This window comes from Triturus cristatus, chromosome 10, assembly GCF_964204655.1.
Source record: "Triturus cristatus chromosome 10, aTriCri1.1, whole genome shotgun sequence".
Classification (NCBI taxonomy): Eukaryota; Metazoa; Chordata; class Amphibia; order Caudata; family Salamandridae; genus Triturus; species Triturus cristatus.
Window position 1 is genome coordinate 1,031,132,755 of NC_140593.1, and position 20,009 is coordinate 1,031,152,763.

The following is a 20,009-nucleotide window of genomic DNA, read 5'->3' on the forward strand; positions in this document are numbered from 1 at the left end:
GTTATGTGGGTGTGGTCTTAATCGGACGACTGCCGCGGCCATGTTGTGTAAACCGCACCGGGCTTTCCTATTGGCGGGAAACCACATCCCCTTCCGGGCATGCGCAAATGCGCAATGAGGGTAGCGGGGGCCATCTTGTGTCTACTTGAACTCGTCAACTCAAATTTATATTGAAATACACTTCTGAGATGAGATGTCCTATACTGATGGTATTATAATCGTTCTGAAAGATTCACCATCTAGGCTCGTCTATCATTTATCCATTGGTATGATTAACAATGGATAGTATGTATAGGTATCATTGTCCCCAGTGTACCTCCATTGCCTACACCCACCTGTCACTGGATTTGTAAGGCCCTGTAAGTGTGTTATCACGTTATGACCTGGTTCCATTCTATACAGTCATTCAAGCCCTGTCTGTCTGCTCCCTCTTGGTAAATCCAACGTGCTTCTTTGGTAGTTAGCCTGGTGTTCATATTATGGCTATCACCCCACACTCGTTCCAGTACCACCCATCGTAATTCACGGGGGCCATGTCTAGCCGTTCTAAAATGCTGGACTAGCTTAGTTGTTAGTTTGCCTGTGCGGATTGTACTCAGATGTTCTTGTATGCGCACCTTCACTTTCCGTGTGGTTAATCCGATATAGTGAAGGCCGCATGGGCACGTCAGTCTGTATACTACGTTGTTAGTATTACAGTTACTGAAAGCATTTAGATACCAACATTTGCCATTCGCCAATATAACGCTCTTAGTCTGGCGTGTTAGTTCACATACATTGCAACCTCCACACTGGTAATGTCCCGAGGGCACGCCTGTAGATTTATCATCGCATTTAGGTCGTGTATGCACCAGACGATCCCTCAGACTGGAGGACCGCTTGAAAGCAAATCTGGGTTGGGGCATGGTCATAGTTGCAGTATGGAGTAAGGGCCAATGTTTTCGAATTACTTGTCTGATCTGGGTTGATAGGGGGCCGAATGTGGTAACTACCGGGATACATTCTCCAGATGTTTTAGGTGTTCTCTCCAAAAGGGCTGCTCTGGGTGTATTAAGAGCTCTTTTCTTGGCCTGCCTGATAACTCGGACAGGGTAGGCGCGTGCCTCCAATTTGCCTGACAGTGTGTACAACAAGCAGACACACTGTCAGGCAAATTGGAGGCACGCGCCTACCCTGTCCGAGTTATCAGGCAGGCCAAGAAAAGAGCTCTTAATACACCCAGAGCAGCCCTTTTGGAGAGAACACCTAAAACATCTGGAGAATGTATCCCGGTAGTTACCACATTCGGCCCCCTATCAACCCAGATCAGACAAGTAATTCGAAAACATTGGCCCTTACTCCATACTGCAACTATGACCATGCCCCAACCCAGATTTGCTTTCAAGCGGTCCTCCAGTCTGAGGGATCGTCTGGTGCATACACGACCTAAATGCGATGATAAATCTACAGGCGTGCCCTCGGGACATTACCAGTGTGGAGGTTGCAATGTATGTGAACTAACACGCCAGACTAAGAGCGTTATATTGGCGAATGGCAAATGTTGGTATCTAAATGCTTTCAGTAACTGTAATACTAACAACGTAGTATACAGACTGACGTGCCCATGCGGCCTTCACTATATCGGATTAACCACACGGAAAGTGAAGGTGCGCATACAAGAACATCTGAGTACAATCCGCACAGGCAAACTAACAACTAAGCTAGTCCAGCATTTTAGAACGGCTAGACATGGCCCCCGTGAATTACGATGGGTGGTACTGGAACGAGTGTGGGGTGATAGCCATAATATGAACACCAGGCTAACTACCAAAGAAGCACGTTGGATTTACCAAGAGGGAGCAGACAGACAGGGCTTGAATGACTGTATAGAATGGAACCAGGTCATAACGTGATAACACACTTACAGGGCCTTACAAATCCAGTGACAGGTGGGTGTAGGCAATGGAGGTACACTGGGGACAATGATACCTATACATACTATCCATTGTTAATCATACCAATGGATAAATGATAGACGAGCCTAGATGGTGAATCTTTCAGAACGATTATAATACCATCAGTATAGGACATCTCATCTCAGAAGTGTATTTCAATATAAATTTGAGTTGACGAGTTCAAGTAGACACAAGATGGCCCCCGCTACCCTCATTGCGCATTTGCGCATGCCCGGAAGGGGATGTGGTTTCCCGCCAATAGGAAAGCCCGGTGCGGTTTACACAACATGGCCGCGGCAGTCGTCCGATTAAGACCACACCCACATAACATCACGTGGTGCGGGGTACTTAATCGGTCTAGGAAAGCAGAACTCGTAATGAAGGCTGATTTTAAGACGCAATGCAACCCTGACGAGGTGAGAACCGGTACGAGTAGTGGTTGGGTCAGCAAAATACTGAACTAAGCCCTGATAGGGACGGGGAGCCAGTGGGTGCCTGTATAGGATCCATGTATACAGCTAGACTGGCGGGTGCACAGCATAGTTGACCCGATACATAGACGACCCAGACAACATGATACAACAATGATGCGGGCACTGAGAGTGAAGGAGGGTCAAGTTGATGAGTGGAAATGATACACACAGCGATACTAAGTCAGCATAAGAGTAACCACACACGAGGCCAGGCACTGAGTAAGCAGACCTCGAGTGCAGGGAATAAGAAGGGATACTGACAGACCCCTAAGTACTAAGTATCTGGTTTGTACATCGTGGATGTTAGTGTTCATAACGGAATGCTCGATGCCATTTTTAACACATGCGGCACTAACCTTTCAACCTTTTCCATATATCTTAGAGATAAGAATCCGCAGGTTGCGGTTATGCTATCCAGACGTGTCTGAGATAACGCTGACCACTGAAATCAGTGGGGGTGAGGTACGCAGTAAGAGGGACACCCTTACGGTAAATATACCTGCTGTGATTGTATCGGGCAGTAAGCCTATTGCCTGGATGAATGTGTGTCTACCCTGCTGGGGTATAGTTGTGGTATGCACTGAACCTGTATATGTCTATTTTTTATGTTTCCCCTAGGTGCTGACAAACCATATTGGCCAGCATTAACAAAGTTAAGAGGCTAGTCGACCCTAGCCCTGATGAAGTTGCCGCCAATCCATACAGGCAACGAAACATGTTGGTTTTTTAAGGGGATAGCCACACAGCTTGAATAAAAAGTATCGTTAGCCAGTGTGGGCTACCCGGTTTTAAATTGGGAATAGTTGGGTCCTGATCAGACTCACCTTCCCTAGTCTTAGGGTCGACACTCATTGTTTTTGGTTGCACACTCACAAAGTTAAGTTATTAGTTTTTTCCACAATAGGCATTAGAGACAAACGCCATACCTGTTGTGTCACTTTTGTGTTTTTCACTGGGGACGGCAGTAACCAATGATGATAAAGTGAGGTAACGGACGAGTACCTGTCCGCTTACACCTCGTGGGGGTTACGTCCGTGAGGTATTGCCGCCCTCATTTTTTTCATTTTTTTCATTTTTTTCACTTTTTTCACTTTATCTATATTTCTCCTCTGTGGCATCGAAATAGATAACAAGCATTGGGGGTGGAAGGTCTTATTGTTTAAGCTTTCTCTTGTTCCGCCTTTCCTTCCTTCTCTACATATATAGGGGGGGCCACACAGGCTTCTAGGGGTACCTTTATTAAAGTCACTTAGTCCACAAGTATTGGCTGAGCTCGAGACCATAGAATTGTTTACATTACTATTTTTAGTATTATTAGCTACAGGATATCGTACTGCACCTATAGCTTACAAGTAGAATAGAAAACATCTATCAGTCTTCGCGCTTAGAAAAGTAGAAATCCAGTTTGACGCCAGAGACAGGTCCTTTGTTGTGCATTTAGGATTAAAAGACTGTATGGGTATATGAGAGAGGCAATGTTTCTGTTACCATATCAGCTGTACCAACATGTTTCAGCCCTTGACTGCCGCCCCATAGGGTCGATGGCATTCATCAGGATACAGATCCCTTAAAATGTCTTTTTAGTACTTCCCTCCTGGTATTATCACTGTATGGTGGGGACCTTTTGGTGGCAATAATTGCCCTTAGTAGACACACATCGTCTGCATACCAACAAGAATAAAACAAGATTCATTATTATATTTTCCACTTCTCCCTTCCACTGCAATTACCCCCTTTGTTTGTTAACACACCTAAAAATCATGATCACCCTGTTCAGCTGTTGTTCACATGGGTGGTGTATATAGAGTAGATCACAGGTTGGAACCTTATACTGCAGTTCGTAAAGCTTACTCTTGGTATTAGAAGTTGTCTATCTATTTATTTCATTTAGCAACCTTCAATGCTTTTTTGTATTCAAGGATGGTTCTCCAGAGTCAAAGATGACATTTGTTCAGTTTCAGCAGTCTGTGATAGGCCGCCTTGGTGTACAGGAACAGTCAAGAGTTCCTAGAATTGGAGCACTTTCCTGATCACATTCATCCCACGGCCAAAAAACCTTTCCCAGTAGTAGATGTAGTGTCTGAACCCGAAGTGGAAAGTGGAAGGAGACTCGTATGTACTGCCCCGATTGTCCGTCTAAGCCTGGGCTGTGTGTGCCCACATGTTTTAGATAATACCACACACAACAGAGTTTTTGGGCGTAACTGTGAGCGTAAAAGTAAACTGATTGGTCTGTATCGTTTTATATTTTTTTGTTCAGAGACCACAGATGGCATTAGTGTGATATATATGTAGTAGAGCTGTCGTGTTTGCAGTTATAGTTTTGTATCTACTTCCAATTGGTTTGTGGGTTTTTTTGTTAAAAAAAATGTTATGACACTGTGTGTGGACTGGCTCTTGGCCGTTGTGTGCGTGGACTGGCGTTTGGCTGGTGGTGTGCATGGATGGAATTTGGCTGGCAGTGTGCATGGATGGTGCTTAACTGTTGGTGTGCATGAGCTGGTATTTGGCTGGCCGTGTGTGCAGGCTGGCGCTTGGCTGGTGGTGTGCGTGGAATGCCAGTGTGTGAGGACTGGTGCTTGGCTGGCGCTGTGGGTGGACTGTCATTTGGCTGGTGGTGTGTGTGGACTGGCGCTTGGCTGGTGGTGTGCATGGACTGACGCTTGGCTGGTGGTGTGCGTGGACTGGTGTTTGGCTTGTGGTGTGCGTGGACTGACGCTTGACTGGCTGTGTGCGTGGACTGGTGTTTGGCTGGCAGTGTATCATTACACACAGTGCTAGTCAAACGCTAGTGCACACACTCGATCAGCCGCTGGCTGGTGTAATTGCTGTGTCAGTCATGTGGCCATATGAAAGTGATAGGCCCTTGAATGGCGCTGTCTGTTGATGTGAGTGTTGTGATGTGCTGGGCCCATGGCTGGCGGTGTGAATGGTCGTGTGTGTCACATATGAAAGGTGTGTGAATGGCCTGTAAAGCAGTTGGTGCCTTGACGTGTCTTTACAGCTCACAAGCTCTTTTTCATAAAATATACATTTTGAACCTTTTACTCACCCTTGTGTCAAATCCAACCAGTATGTGTGTGTACTTGAGGAATAGATGGAATAGATGGATGGGCGGTAATATTTGTCTTTTCTGTCTTTCTCTGCCAAGGTGTACATTGTCTCTAGGGAAAATCTCCTAACTCTGAGAATTTTCACAAACTAAACACACAGGGGAGTACAGAGTGCTATGCCTCTCATGGATCCCAACATGTTTTCTTACTAAAGTCACATATATTCCTTGAATTACTGTGCCATATGCTTCCAGAATCATAAAGAAACCATACATTTACTACCACAAAGTGTTCCCCCAGGTCTCCAAATAAAAATGCTACCTCACTTGTGTGGATGGGCAAAGTGCCTGTGACAGGGAAGGGCCCAAAACATATTGTGGGGATATCAAAATTATCTAATCCAAAACGACCTGGTTTTGCAAGGGGGTCACCTGTTTATTTTGGTCCCGGGCGGGCAAAAATTTCGTACCACCCAGCTTTCCCCCAGGTTTCCCAATAAAAATGCTACCTCACTTGTGTGGGCGGGCTACCTTGCAAAACCAGGTCGTTTCGTGATAGATAATTTTGATGTCTCCAAAATACTTTTTGGTCCGTTTTGTGACACGGGCACTAGACTCACCCACACAAGTGAGGTACCCTATTTATAGAGAGACTTAGGGGAATGCCGGGTGGATGGATGTTTGTGGCACCTTGCAGGTACCAGAACTTTCCATCACAGAAATGTGAGGAAAATGAGTTTTTTTAGTCAAATTTTGAGGTTTGCAAGGAATTATGGGTAAAAAAATGAGCCATACAAGTCAGCCCACCCTGGATACCCCTAGGTATCTATTTTCAAAAAATGTACAGGTTTACTAGGTTTCCCTAGGTGCCGGCTGAGCTAGGGCCCAAATCCACAGCTAGGCACATTGCAAAAAAAGGGTTAGTTTTCAATGAAATAATGTGGTGTCCACATCGTGTTTTGGGCCGTTTCCTCTCACGGGCACTAGTTCTACCCTCATAAGTGAGGAATCATTTTTATTGGGAGAGTTCGGGGAACAAATAATAGTAGAACAAGTGTTATTACCAATTGTCTTTCTCCTCACTTGTGCCTTCCAAATGTAAGACAGTGTGTAAAAAAGAAGTCATTATGAAACATGTCCTCCAATTCGCATGCTAGTATGCGTACCAACAAATTCAGAGATGTGCAAATAACCACTGTTTCTAAACTCCATATCCTGTTCCCATTTTGCAAATACATAGGTTTCCTTGACACTCTTTATATTTTACCAAATTAATTGCTGCACCCGGCACACAATGAAAAACCATTACAAGGTGCAGCTCAATTATTGGCTCTGGGTACCTCAGGTGCTTGCTGAGCATACAAGCCCTATATATCCCTGCTACCAAAATGGTCCAACAGATATAACATTATATTGCTTTTGAAAATCTGCCATAGTTAGAAGTTAAGGGTGAAAACGTAAGCCTAAATGACTGTTTTTGTCAACTCCGTTTCACTATTTGTCCTTGCAATGTAAGTTAGACTATACCTCTCTGCCTCTCTCTTGCCAATGGCTGTGGATCATGAATAACGTGTTTTCAAGATTTAGTTTTAAGGGACTCCATAGTGGAAGCCATTGCTAATCATTTTTTAGCAAATTCAAAATGTAAGGAGTCAAGGGAACAGTTTGGGGCACCGCGAAGGCAGGGAATGGGGGTGAACTTCTCTGTCACACTACTCATTTTACTCATATGGAATATCAGAAAAGGCAAGATATGGAGAAACAAATTAGCAGCTTAATTGAAAGGCTTCGAGTACATTACTCTCAAAAGCCCTCCAGAGCCCTTAGGTGAGCCAAGACTGTATTCAAAGTAGTACAGATACAAGAGTCTCCCGGTAATTTTCCTTAAACCCCAAAAAATTATAACGAAACAGGCGATAAGGCTGACGGACTTCTAGCTTATAAAATACATAAACAGTGGAGCCGGAGTCAAATACATTAGGTTAAAGATGATGAAGGTGTTCGCTGTGCGATTGATGAAGATTTAATGACAGTTCTTTTGGGGGGGAAAATTAGTCTTGTCTATATGCCATGAAAATGGATGACACAGTTGAAAAAGATTTGGCAAATGTTAATTTTCCCATTTAGAGCTCTAGGACATAGACGCTTTTGAAGGGTTGATAACTCCAGAAGAGGTCAAGAAAACAATCATGACCCTTCCCAATAATAAAGCTCTCGTCCCAAGTGGCTTTACTACCTCTTTTTAATAAAGTCTTTTGAAATAGCACAGTGGAACTCCCTTTTCACAATGCTGTCAGTCACCCCTAAAACGATGGATTCAACATTGACATATTAAAAGCTGACAATGAACCAAATGCATTCTTACCAGACTGCATGATGTTGGTCGAGAACCTTGACATATTCACGAATTTGGGATAAGGATAAAAAATGTGATACTCCACTGAGGGGGAAGGTAGGAGAACAGACCTGACACAGTTAATTGGTTTATTGATTTGGCAAATGTGTGAATACTAAGGGAACACGAGGGACCCTCGGTCGGAACCGTTCCTATGGCATCATAATCAGCAGTTTGGATTCATTTCCGGCCGACCCATTTGGATGGAACCAGTCGGAAATTAATCCAAACTGGATTTACGAATGGCTTCCGACAGGCTCTGAGAACCCGTTTGCCATTTGGAAAGCCTCGTGTAATCCCAAGGGCGGATCTTTCCACCCTAGGGATTACAATATTGGATTCCAACAGCCTTTCTGTGCTGGCCTTTCTGACACAGAATGGCTTTTGTAAGTCGACTTTGGGAGACCCAGGCAGGGCCCCCATGGGTGCAAGACCTCCGGATGGTGGCCAAGGGGGCACCTATGGTGCCTTCGTGTTGATCCCTGCACCCCGTGACAGGAACCTTGAGGTGCCTGCCACAGGGTGCAGGGATGAACTGCACCTCTTCTCTTTAAAATAAGAGCATGCATTCTGGTCGGAATGCATGCTCCCGATGTAAAGAATAGGACTGCGACCGAACAGTGTTCAGTCGCATCCTAATTGCTGGGTTGGGACCGCCAACAGGAGGTCGGTCGGTCCCAGTACCCAATCGATGTCAGACGGACTCAGGTCTGTCCGACATCTAAATCGGACCCCAAGCTGTTACTGTTCATATCATTGTATTGTTTATTGCGAGTATGCTTTTGGATGTATTCATGGAAATAATCAATAAAAAGAGTTATAAAAAAAAGATCCAAATGCATAAGCTGAGAACTCTTCTCAATTGCTATTTTTATGAAGGTTCTAGTGACAAGGTACAGCATGGCATGGCTCGACTTATCTCACCATATCAATCTGGTTTATGAAAAAAAATGGAACTTTGTTTGATAATAATAGATTGGCAATAATGTTGGTTGAAGTAGCCAAAAACTTTAAGCTCCTTTGAGGCCGTTGTCATCACTGGACACTGAGAACGCGTTTAATGAAACAGAAAGGAGCTAGCACATGCTTGGCAACGAACAAATGAGATACAATTCAATTTTGTATGCCCCTCAAGCTAGAGCAAAGCGAATGTAATGTTGTCTCCATCTATAAATCTGACTCATGGCACAGGGCTGGGCTGTCCATCTTCTCCTCTTTTTTGCCCTCCACCTACCACTGGTGCTCCAAAAGATGATTGCAGCAGTGTGAATTAGTGGAGTGAGGACTGTATCCGGCCACTGCTGGCCGCTATGTTAAACATTTATATTTTGTCCTTCTTAGCCAACCATTGCAAATCTTTACTGGCTTTACTACATGTGCTAAATTATCTTTCTTTGCTCTCTGAATGGAAAGTCAACTATGCAAAGTTTGTTGGGGTGGCAATCATTGTCATTATAGTTGAGTGTTCTACGCTATTTTCCATCATGGGTTTTTCATGACTAAAGATTGAATCTAGGTGTTAACTTTCTGGAAAATGTTGCCAATGTTTACAACTTAGACTTCCCCACTTCATTAGATACTCTCCTTAAAGACTTTCATAACTGGGGTCTATAAGAAATTCAGTGCTTTGGCAGGATTGTCTTTATGAAAAGTAATGTCCTTCCTAGAATCCTTTATGTAACCCAGTTCTTCCCATTAAGGATTCCCTGACTTAATTTCAAACATATTCGCTAGAAATGTAAATCCTATCTCATGGCAAGGAAAGAGAACAAGTGTTAACAGATCAACTATTTCCCAGGCAGTGGGTGATTGTGTTTAGGGTTACCTTATGTTGAGCATTCGGTATGGGCTACACAGATCATCTCACTTTAGAATGTGAGTTCCAGAGATGATGAACCTGTTGGTCATTGTGGAACAGCAATTTTGTAAATAGTCCTTGAGATATACATTTTGCTGTATACATAAATAGATTAAATCTTATTATTGACCTGTTTACAATGCATTCAACTGTCTTGGAACACTGGTATTTAGTTATTTGAAATAGGAGCTTAGCTAGCTGCCCGTCACCATTAACACCGATGACAATCAACCCTCACTTTCTTTGGGGGATACAAGATAGCAGATTTCATTAATAGAAAACTGACTCCACCCTGGTTTAAAAGGAGCTATATGACATGGGGCAGATTAGAGGTCAGGCAACATACATGGATTAATTGCATTTGACATCCACAGACACCTTTTACTTGACACAGCTAAGACACTGAGTGTCCTCGAGCTGCCTATATTGAAGACTTTTTTTTACAAAGGTATAGTAAAAAAGGTGTATCATTGTTATACAAAAGGTTTTGTTCCATCGTGTTTACCTGGTCTCAGATCTATTGAGTGAAGTGGTAAGGGGAAAGGAGTCTTTCGATTCCCAATAGCACTCGGTTTATTGTTATGTGTGACATATAAAAAAAAGCCCACAAGATCATATTATGCCGGCTCCTAATGCCTGAAAGGCTTCCAGCGATACATGAGGGGTCAGATATGTGCTGGAAGTGAGGTAGCCAGGGTATGCTTGCACATATATGTTGGTCTTATCCACAAAAGCAATCCTTTTTGGAGGAAATCTCTATTTTTTGCTTCTCCTGATGGACCTAGTGATAGTAGTATTTAGGTATGTGTGTTTACTACTTGCTGTCTCCACAGAGCTACCTTGCAACATTTATGCTACTGACAGAAAGATTTCCTCTTCCAGTTTACTTGTGGTGCGTCAAGCTGTGCATTGAAATCCAATTTAGAAACGCTCTGCAAAATACCCCAAAAATATGGGCTCCATTTAAAGCTTATGGGGCATATTTATGAAGGTTAGGCATCGCATTCCATGGCTTGATAAATCCAGAGGAGTGCAACAGAGGGCAGTTCGCTGCGTTGTGTTACTCTGCCCCAGGGAGGCATTCCATGCGTGGAGTGTGTGTTTTCCCATGCATCCACGATGGGTTTTGGTGCATTACTAGATTTACCAACACTGGTAAACCTGGGAATGCATCAAAATGCTACACCTTCCCCGGGGAGGCTTAACAAGGAGAAATATCTTTATTTCTGCATTCTGCAGAACACATAGAAAGAGGAAAAGGCCTCAGAGGATTGTTGTTGTGCAGAAAGGTATCCCTTCCTGCACCAAAATAGTCCTGTCTGCAATGCAGGCACCCTTGCACCATGGTGCAAGGGTGCCTGCATTGGCGCTAGGCGGCCAAAAGAGCGCAGGTGCAAGGAAAGGACAGGAATGTGTCATATTATGTTAAATATGGCTCCTTCCTGCCCTTTCACGCAGCACTGCGCAGCAAGGTGCCTTCCAAAGTGCCTTCCTGTGCTGCATGAAAGCTTTATAAATGTGCCCCTATGTTTCTAGTGACTTTCATGAGCAGCGATAAGATCAGTGCGATTGCAGATAACAAGGGGAGGAGTGCATGGTTCCGACTCTCCTGCTTCAGAATCGTAATGTTATTACATGTTTACTTTCATTTTGTTACACTAATGAGCCTCTCAATGATGTGAAACCCTTACTCTCTGGCAGGATTAGGGGAACCACATGCCCGAGAATATCTAATCTCTATTACTGCATTGTTACCTTCCTTCTTTACGACAAATAACTGATGAAGTTGAGCACCTTCCTACCATACATTTTCCTTTTTTATATCACTTTCTTTATATTATTTTCTTTTATTGCATTCCATAAAATGCCAAAACTTTGAGACATAACTTCATAACAAGATATTCCATGGTGACCGCCCACAACTGGTAACCATTCAATGTTGTTGTTTGGTGTGTGTGTTTGTGTGTGCATCTGTGTAAGTGTACTCTCAAAGATTGACAGCAGAACACTTACCATCTGGGCCAAAGATTCTACAATAATAAATTAGACCATCAAAAGTCAGGAGGAATGCAGCAAAGGTGTCTTCAACTTCAAAATGGGAATTATAGTCTCCTGACGCACTATAATCTCTAGAAAACAACGGCACTGAGCTGTCGACTGGCCTTGCAAGTGTGAAGTCCAAGTACCTGACCACCTGAGGAGAAAAAAAAGGAATAATTGTACACAATAATTTTTTTGTACATCTCTGTTATCCCAAGGAAAGCACAGATTTAGAAATTGGGTTTCTGGTTGGCAGAGTTATGCACCCTGTCCAAGCAGGAACCACTCCTAGTCAGGTAAGTCAGATACACACCCTAAATTAACCTGTGTTCACCCTCTGGTAGCTTGGCACAGAGCAGTCAGGTTTAACTTAAGAGGCAATGTGTAAAGCATTTGTGCAAAACGTAAATGGTAAAAGTGAAAACACTACACAAAAAGATACTACAGCTAGTTAAAGAAATAGAGCGTCATTTAATGAACAAAACAAGACCAAAGTGACAAACATATCTGGTCACACAGAATGGGTCAAATCTAAAAGTTCAAGCCAAACATGATGGAGCGCTGGTCCCATTCGCAGGGAAGACGTTTGCTGGGAGTAAGGAGAGAGTCTCTGGCGGTATTCCGCTGGGTGAACAGAGCAGCCGGGTGTCACAGACAGACCGGCTGGAGTCTCTCGGTCGTGAGCAGCGACGCTTGTTGTGTGAAGAGCTAAGCTTAAAACCAGCTCGCTTGGATCCTTTTTGCAAGCAAGCAGTTCTGGAGCGAACTGGCCCATTTGTGTTCGCAAAGAGCCCAAAAGCTTGATTTCATCAGCCAAAAAATACTTCCAATGCCCCAGGAGCTTAGAGGAGCTTATTGAAGACGGGTCCAGGAGCTGTGGGGAGCCTGTTATGTCCCCGAGGCTTAATCAGGAGGCCAACAGACTAGCCCTGTGAGTCACTACAAGGTACTGGATTCAAGATGGGTTCCAGGTCCAGTTCTTCTTCCCCAGGCAGGAGGGCAGCAGGTCAGCATAGCAAGGCAGCAGCTCCTTCAGAGTAGCAGTGCATCAGAGTGGCAGTACTTTCAGTAGCACAGTAGTCCTTCCTCCTGGCAGATTATCCACAGGTCCAGAAGTGTTTTGAGTTGGTGGTGTCAGGGGTTCAGTACTTATACTCAGTTGTGCCTTTGAAGTGGGGGAGACTTTAAAGAGGGGTTTTGAAGTGCACAGAGATCCACCCATCCTGGCCTGGCTCCGGACTCACTGCAGGGGGTTAAGCAGTCCTTTGTGTGGGGACAGGCCACAGCCTGTTCAGGTGTAAATGTAAGGCTGTGCCCAGCTCCTCCCTCCCATCTTACCCAGGATGGCTCATCGGGAAGTGGATGGTCCATCAGTCACATCTAAGCTCCCTTTGTGTGTGGATGTCTAGAGGGAATGCACAAAGCTCAGCTGTCACCCACCCCAGACGTGTTTTGGAGACATGCACCAGGCACACAGGGCTTAAGAGTAGAAAGATGCCAACTTTCTGAAAGTGCCATTTTTAAAGTCTTAATAATAAATCAAACTTTGCCTTTAAAGCAAATGTATTATTACAAGTCCACGGGTACCAAACATGACAGATTTACTCCGGCAGGGAGGCCATTGCTCTAGATAATCACATCACTCGAATTTACAAAGCTGCCCTTCACCTACCAAAGAGAGAATCCCCTGTGCAAATAAGGCTTGAGTTCAATATAGTAAAACAGTGCTGGGCCAGAAGCAGTTCATTTTTAAACTTATGTCACAGGCTTAGACCTGCTCTGTACGACACTATGCATAGCTTAATCTGGCTGGAATTAGCAGACAAATGCACGACCTTTTCCTACAAGCACTACCTCCACGATAAGCTAACTGAACTCTTACTCATGGAGGTATGGGGCAAGCATATTTCGCAGCAGGTCTTTAAAAAGCTCACAACAGCCAACACAAAAAAGCTGTCAAGGCTAGAGGATATGACAACAAAGAGTAAGGATCTCTGCGTGGAACACTTCTGGGTAGCTGCCACTTAACCTTGGGGCAGTCTGCTGCTTGCCTTAGCACTTTTTGCACTTTGCTTGGGTTCTTTTAACAAACTGCTGCTTTATACTTCGAGGCAATACTTGAAGCATCCTTAGGACATTACTTGCCTCCTTATTTAATTCAGGGATAAGTGTACTGCTACTACCAGCACTTTCCATACTTGCCTGCATCTTCAGAAGGTATTCTTGTGGAGCGCACTGAGTTTACACCTGAAGCAACCATAGGACAATGTTTCACTGCCTCCTCATATTGCACTTTGCAGAATGCCTAGAGAGGTTGTCCATGGAAATCTTGGGATATTCCTGTTTTTTGCTCATTGCACAATGCACTTTTTTTCTTGGTGCATTAACATGAATATTGCAATACTTTTGTCACTCTTGTTATGCACCACAACTTGGGCACACTCCTTTATTGTCCTATGTACACTACACTTTTCTTTTTAGTGCATCACAAACGAATGTCATTATACTCCTGGCATACTTGTTGTTAGCTGCTTGCATTAGGACACTCTATGCTTTCTTGCAGTCTCTAAAATGTACTTTGCGGATCATTTTGTGACAACCTCTGAAGCAATTTAAAGTGATCTCTTTTATTGGCACTGTATAATGCATTTTGCGGAATGACAGGAGACAATATTTGAAGCAACCTTGCGATATTCCGCCATTGCCCTTTGCACATTGCACTCCTTTTCTTGTTTTTAAATGATTGTCATGATACACTTGTCATTTATCAAAAATGCTGCTTTGCGCCTGCCAGGTTATTGTACTGTTTCTTTTCATAATGGGCTTTTTTTTAAATTGGTGCGCTGATCATCCACCATTTAGATGGTTACTTGTTTAGGTCCAATAGGGAATTACAACTTACTAGATGTAAGAAAGTCTCCACAAAGTTACCCTGTGGGAGGGGTAGGCCTCACAGTAGTAAAAAACGAATTTGGGAGTTTTTCCCTACCAGGACGTGTAAAACTTAAAAGTATTTGTTTTTACCATTTAATTACACAGCATCCTGCCCCATGGTCTACCTAGGGCCTACCTTGGGTGTGACATATGTGTAATTAAAGCGGGGTTTAAATAGCAAGGGGTTTTAAATGCCAAGTCGAAAAGGGCAGTGTAAACTGCACACACAGGCTCTGCAGTGGCAGGCCTGAGACATGTTTAAAGGGCTACTGAAGTGGGTGGCACAATCAGTGCTGCAGGCTAACTAGTAGCATTCAATTTACTGGTCCTGCGCACAATTAGTGCAGTTTACTAGGGACTTATAGGTAGGTCAAATATGCCAAGCAGGTGTAAAGCAAATATACCACGTTTTGGGGAGAGAGCATGAGCACTTTAGCACTGGTTAGCAGAGGTAAAGTGCACAGAGCCATAAAGCCAACAAAAACGAATGCAGCAAAAATGGGAGAAGGAAGGCAAAAGGCTTGGGGGTGACCCTACAGAAAGGGCCAATTCCAACCCACAGTCAGAGAATCTAATTTCTATAGTATACAGGACCGAAATGACGTTTCTAAAAACATGCTCCCCTGCGCTGCACCTGGATACCCTTAGGGGTGACAAGCAATGCACTTCAAATCCACCTTACATTACATTACAGATCATTAATTGGGCATAGATAGACACAATGTCAGTTTTTGACTGGACAAGTAGTGATACCCAGTACTCCATCAGTATGCAAATTTCAACATATAAACCATTTCATTATCTTACATATCTGGAATATAAATTGATGCAGAACCCCCATCAAGTGGCATTGTGTACCAAAGATGAATGAATGAAATATGTACATTTTTGTCTATTCCTGAAAGTTATTATAGAACAATTTTGGATAAGATGGCTTCGTATATAGCGCCTGTTTTATGTGCCTGTAGTGCATAAAGTGAATTCATGTAACCCGACATTACTCTGAGTTCGTGCTTTGTTTTCACATACTATAGCTCGGAAACAGTAATCAAAGTTTGGCTCTTTCTATTCCTGAGCTGTGCTGTCTGAAATTTAGGCACTAATACAGAGATATATCTGGTAAAGTGATTTCCCTTTAGTAATGCGGGAGCAATAAACAGAGCCAGCAAAGCCCATCATGATATGGCCCCAGAAGTTATGGTCATGTGAAGCTCATGTTCTGTCCTGGCTACATCTCTGGAGGTGTGCAGATTATTTTAAACAGGTGGAACATCTAGAGAGAGTTACACTCCCAAAACAAATTAACATATATAATCTGGAATTATTATTTTGCCCCGGAAAGAGACCAAATGGTGCACAAATGGGAAAAAAAGCATTACTGAGGGTGCACTATGAAAGCTGAAGTAAGACATTCAGTTCTAATAAGTGCAACAAATAGTGATAAACTTTTAGGGTGATATGCAGATCATTGATGACCAATTAGAGGGCGAGTTCGTAACCTGCAGGATGACAATACAGTGACAGCAGACTGGGGCTGGGCATATGCATATTGGGGCAGAAAATAGGACTGGACACACATATGCAAATGGTCTCCAGTAGCAAATACGGTAGCCTAAAAAGTGGCCCACATTTTGCAAATCATGTCAGTATTGCACATGTAAAACTTTGCTGCATAGGTGATTTGCACTGTATAGGAGACTGCATGCACGTGTGCTTGCTGAAGGCAATGTTCTGTTAATCACAGGAAATCAACAGTACAAACAAGCACACCACATAAAAAAACAGGACACCAAACAGCAAAATATTGACCCACACACTGAACTGTTAGAGCAGACAAATGGCCATAAAGGCCAGTCTGTCCCTGGGACTGAGTCACTGCATCACGTGGTAAAATTAAAGGCGTCTCTGCTACAGCACCACTAGCAGTGGTGTAGCTGTGTTGCATAGAGTCCTAGTGCAAGCAAAGTGAGTGGGCCGCCTTAAGTAGGCCCCATTACTAGGATGACATTTTAGTCTGTCTGCTGCCCCATCACTCCTCAACCTCTTTCGACAGAGTCTGCTTCTGCCATATCAAAAGTCACTACCATCCTCACACACACACTATTGTACTTACACTCCCTGTACTGCATTTCTGCAACAAACATATGCCTCACTCTGCATTCACACAGGCACAACTTTCATCCTGGAGACCACTTACCCACCACTCAAAAAATGCAGTGTTAATCCTTCATTCACATAGGTGCGTCGCTCACAAAGCACTCACAACACATGGTGGATATCCTGCAGTCATTTCAGTACACTGCTCATACACACGTAGACTGCTTATTAGGAAGTTGCAGGGTTGTTTATGGTGAAGTATGGGCCACTGGCTCACAAATGCCATAGTTGTTTGCGTTACTTAACTCATTTCCGATTGGTTGTCACACCTATTGGTTGTCGCACCATCCGGCATGCATCTACACTCTTAATAATAGTTTTAGTTCTGTTTGTTATGATTTTATCGGTATTGATGTTATTGACTCGTTTGTCATCAAGTCTACTGTTGCTGTCCACTATATCCTCCACTGAGTTGTCTGTTAATATTTTGAAAAAGTTTAGCATTGTTGAAGGAAGTGAGCAGTTCCTAAGCCTGTGGATTGCTGTATGGTCACTCTTGTGGTCATTTGGCTTAGACTTAGGATGGATTCCAATCCCCAAGTTTTTCAGCTTCCTTGCTGTCATTGGGGCTGCTGGCCTTGATCTCCCAATATCTCATTATGATGTTTTGAGGGTTATCCGACTTACGGAGTAGGAATGGAGACTAGGTAATTTGTGTGGCCCTGTATTACCTTAAGGTTGCCTCAGGCTTTTTGGCTGGCCTTTTACCTGGACTTTAGTTATGAGTGCTCTGTTGCTTAGTTTTATCACACACTTTCAAGTCCTATTTCTCCACACTGGGCTTTCAAGCAACTGGATTAAAGTGCCCACCACAGGAAGTAGAGTGTGGGGTATAGTGGTCTGATGATCTAGGTAGGCCAGGGGCTGGCTGGTGTTTGATTGAGCTAGAATAGGACTGGAATAGACTATTAAATAAGGACTGCCGCAAGTCGCACCAGGGCCATATGCCGGGGCGTGCCTTATTGTTAAATATAATGTCAGCTGAAGACTAGCTCACACACCAGCATTCACCTGCCCACCCCAACACCAGACACCCTGTAAGGCAAACAGTTGCTACCACACCCAACACTTCCACCACAGCCCCCACTGACCTGACTTGCTCTGCCCAAGAAACCTGTCCCATAATCACTGGTGGCCTCGACATCTGAATGAAGGCGGGACTAATTTAAGATGGGCAGGGGTTCAGGCAGAGCGATGCAAAGAGATGCTGGGCGAGACAGTGACGTGGCAGATGTGGCATGCCTAGAGCATGAGCATCCCAGCCACTTCCACAAGCCACTAGCGTACTGATAAACAGGAATTAGAGTTGAGGCGTTGGCTAGTGTAGCAATCCAAAGGTGAACCACCATGTTTATTACGGCTCTTCTACTCTCTTGCCCGACCCCTCTGTGCCCTGCACGACTGGGCCTTCCAGATACCCAGTAATCAATTTGTTAGGCTGCCGGCCGAATGCCAAGCTCTGGGCACCGAGTGCTGTGTCCCACCTTCTGCAGCCGCCGCTTCTACGCTTTGAATTCCGGGTCAGCTCTGGACTCATCCAATAAGATAGGAGTGACCAACATGTACAGCTTTTCTGCAGCGTGCAAGATATTTGTCTTGATGAAAAGATGTTAACTGTATATGTGAAAATAATCAAGTAACGTGAATAACAGACACGGTCCCAAATAAGGTGTGATCCAACCCACAACAAATGTGGTTCCTCAAGAAGATGGAGATGATGAATCTTGATCCCTGCTACCAATGACAAGTGAAACAAAAGGTTACAGTAGTCTTCAACTGGAAATGTATATCTTGGGGCACTGGAAGAGAAGGCAACACAATCAAAGGCATTGCTATTACTTACATCTATTTGGGAATCTGGCTACGTGGGATTAGAATGCCACATTAGCACTTTTTCAAATTAAAGTATTAGAGAAGATCCTGAGTATTTGCCCATTGTAGAGTGCAGGCACAGTTTTATTTTTTTTAAAGAGTTCTATATAGCGCGAACTAGACCTGAGACATCGGGTATCAGAGCGCTTTACATAAGAACCAGTTTCGTTACAGAAGGACATATTCATTTTTGTTAGGCACGGGAGATTAAGTGATTTGCCCAGAATCACAGGATGTTGAGTTTCGTTGCCAAGACTCGAACCGGTTCCCCATCTTCGAAGTCGACTGCTCTATCCGTAAGGCTACATACTCTCCCCATATCCTCTTTCTCTGTTGTATAGTCTATCAACCTCTGCAATCAGGAAAGCAATCAGAGCAAAATGTTTGCCTTCAGTAACATACAGGTTGAAATCTTTTCCAGGTCCGCTGTCTGTTTGGATGGATACCGCTCAATGTGATATCTACCAGAGAGTATTTAAATTCTCAAGCAAGATCATCAAGCCAATCACACATCCCCCTAGAGTTCAGCTGATTAAGAAAAGACCTGGTAACTATGGTTTCAGTTTTAAAACTCTGTTATGGATTAAGAAAGTAATCCACAGGGCACACCAGTGCTTTTGAACAACTAATTTGGAATTGTATAAATCAGGAAAGAGAAACAGTAGATAATCTAGGGGCATCATATATGCAATGCGCAAAAGAACACATAACATGTTAGAGGTTTGGAAGAACACTAAATCCAGACAAGACCGAACTCATCTTGATAGGGGGCACTCAGAACCCACGGAGCCCCCATTTCCGGCCAAGTGAGTTGGGCTCCTCCCCCATTCCTTCCCCCTCAGCCAAGAGCCTCGGGTGATAATCAACAGCGACCTGACTATAAAAATCCAGATTGGATCAGTTACCTCGACCTGCTTTCTTCAGTTGAGAAAAATAAGGAAGATCAGTAGACTCCTTACTAGGGAGGCATTGATACAGGCTGTCCTAGCCATGGTCATATCACATATAGATTATGCCAACCCTCTATATTTTGGCATCCCATTATATCTCACTAAAAGACTGCAACTGGTGCAGAACCAGGCAGCAAGATTGATCTTTCAGCAGCCTAGATGGCAACACCTCTCCCCTCTTATGAGGAAGCTGCATTGGCTCCTCATCCAACAACGATCAGCATTCAAAGTCATCTGCCTTAATTTTAAGTCCTTTGCGGCACAAGCCCAAAATTCATCTCCAGCCTTATTCCAAGGCACATACCTACTCGCAAACTGTGCCCATCCTATATGAACCTCTTGGC

The 20,009-nt window shown here is 43.9% G+C and overlaps 1 protein-coding gene across 1 annotated transcript in view; it reads right to left on the reverse strand.

The window, feature by feature from the left end:
• Window positions 1–20,009, reverse strand: part of LOC146796475 (uromodulin-like) — a 435,032-nt gene that overhangs the window by 271,704 nt on the left and 143,319 nt on the right. Inside the window, exon 7 of the mRNA XM_085629080.1 lies at window positions 11,726–11,906. Coding sequence (XP_085485206.1) covers window positions 11,726–11,906 — 181 coding nt within the window. The remainder of the gene's footprint in view (window positions 1–11,725; window positions 11,907–20,009) is intronic.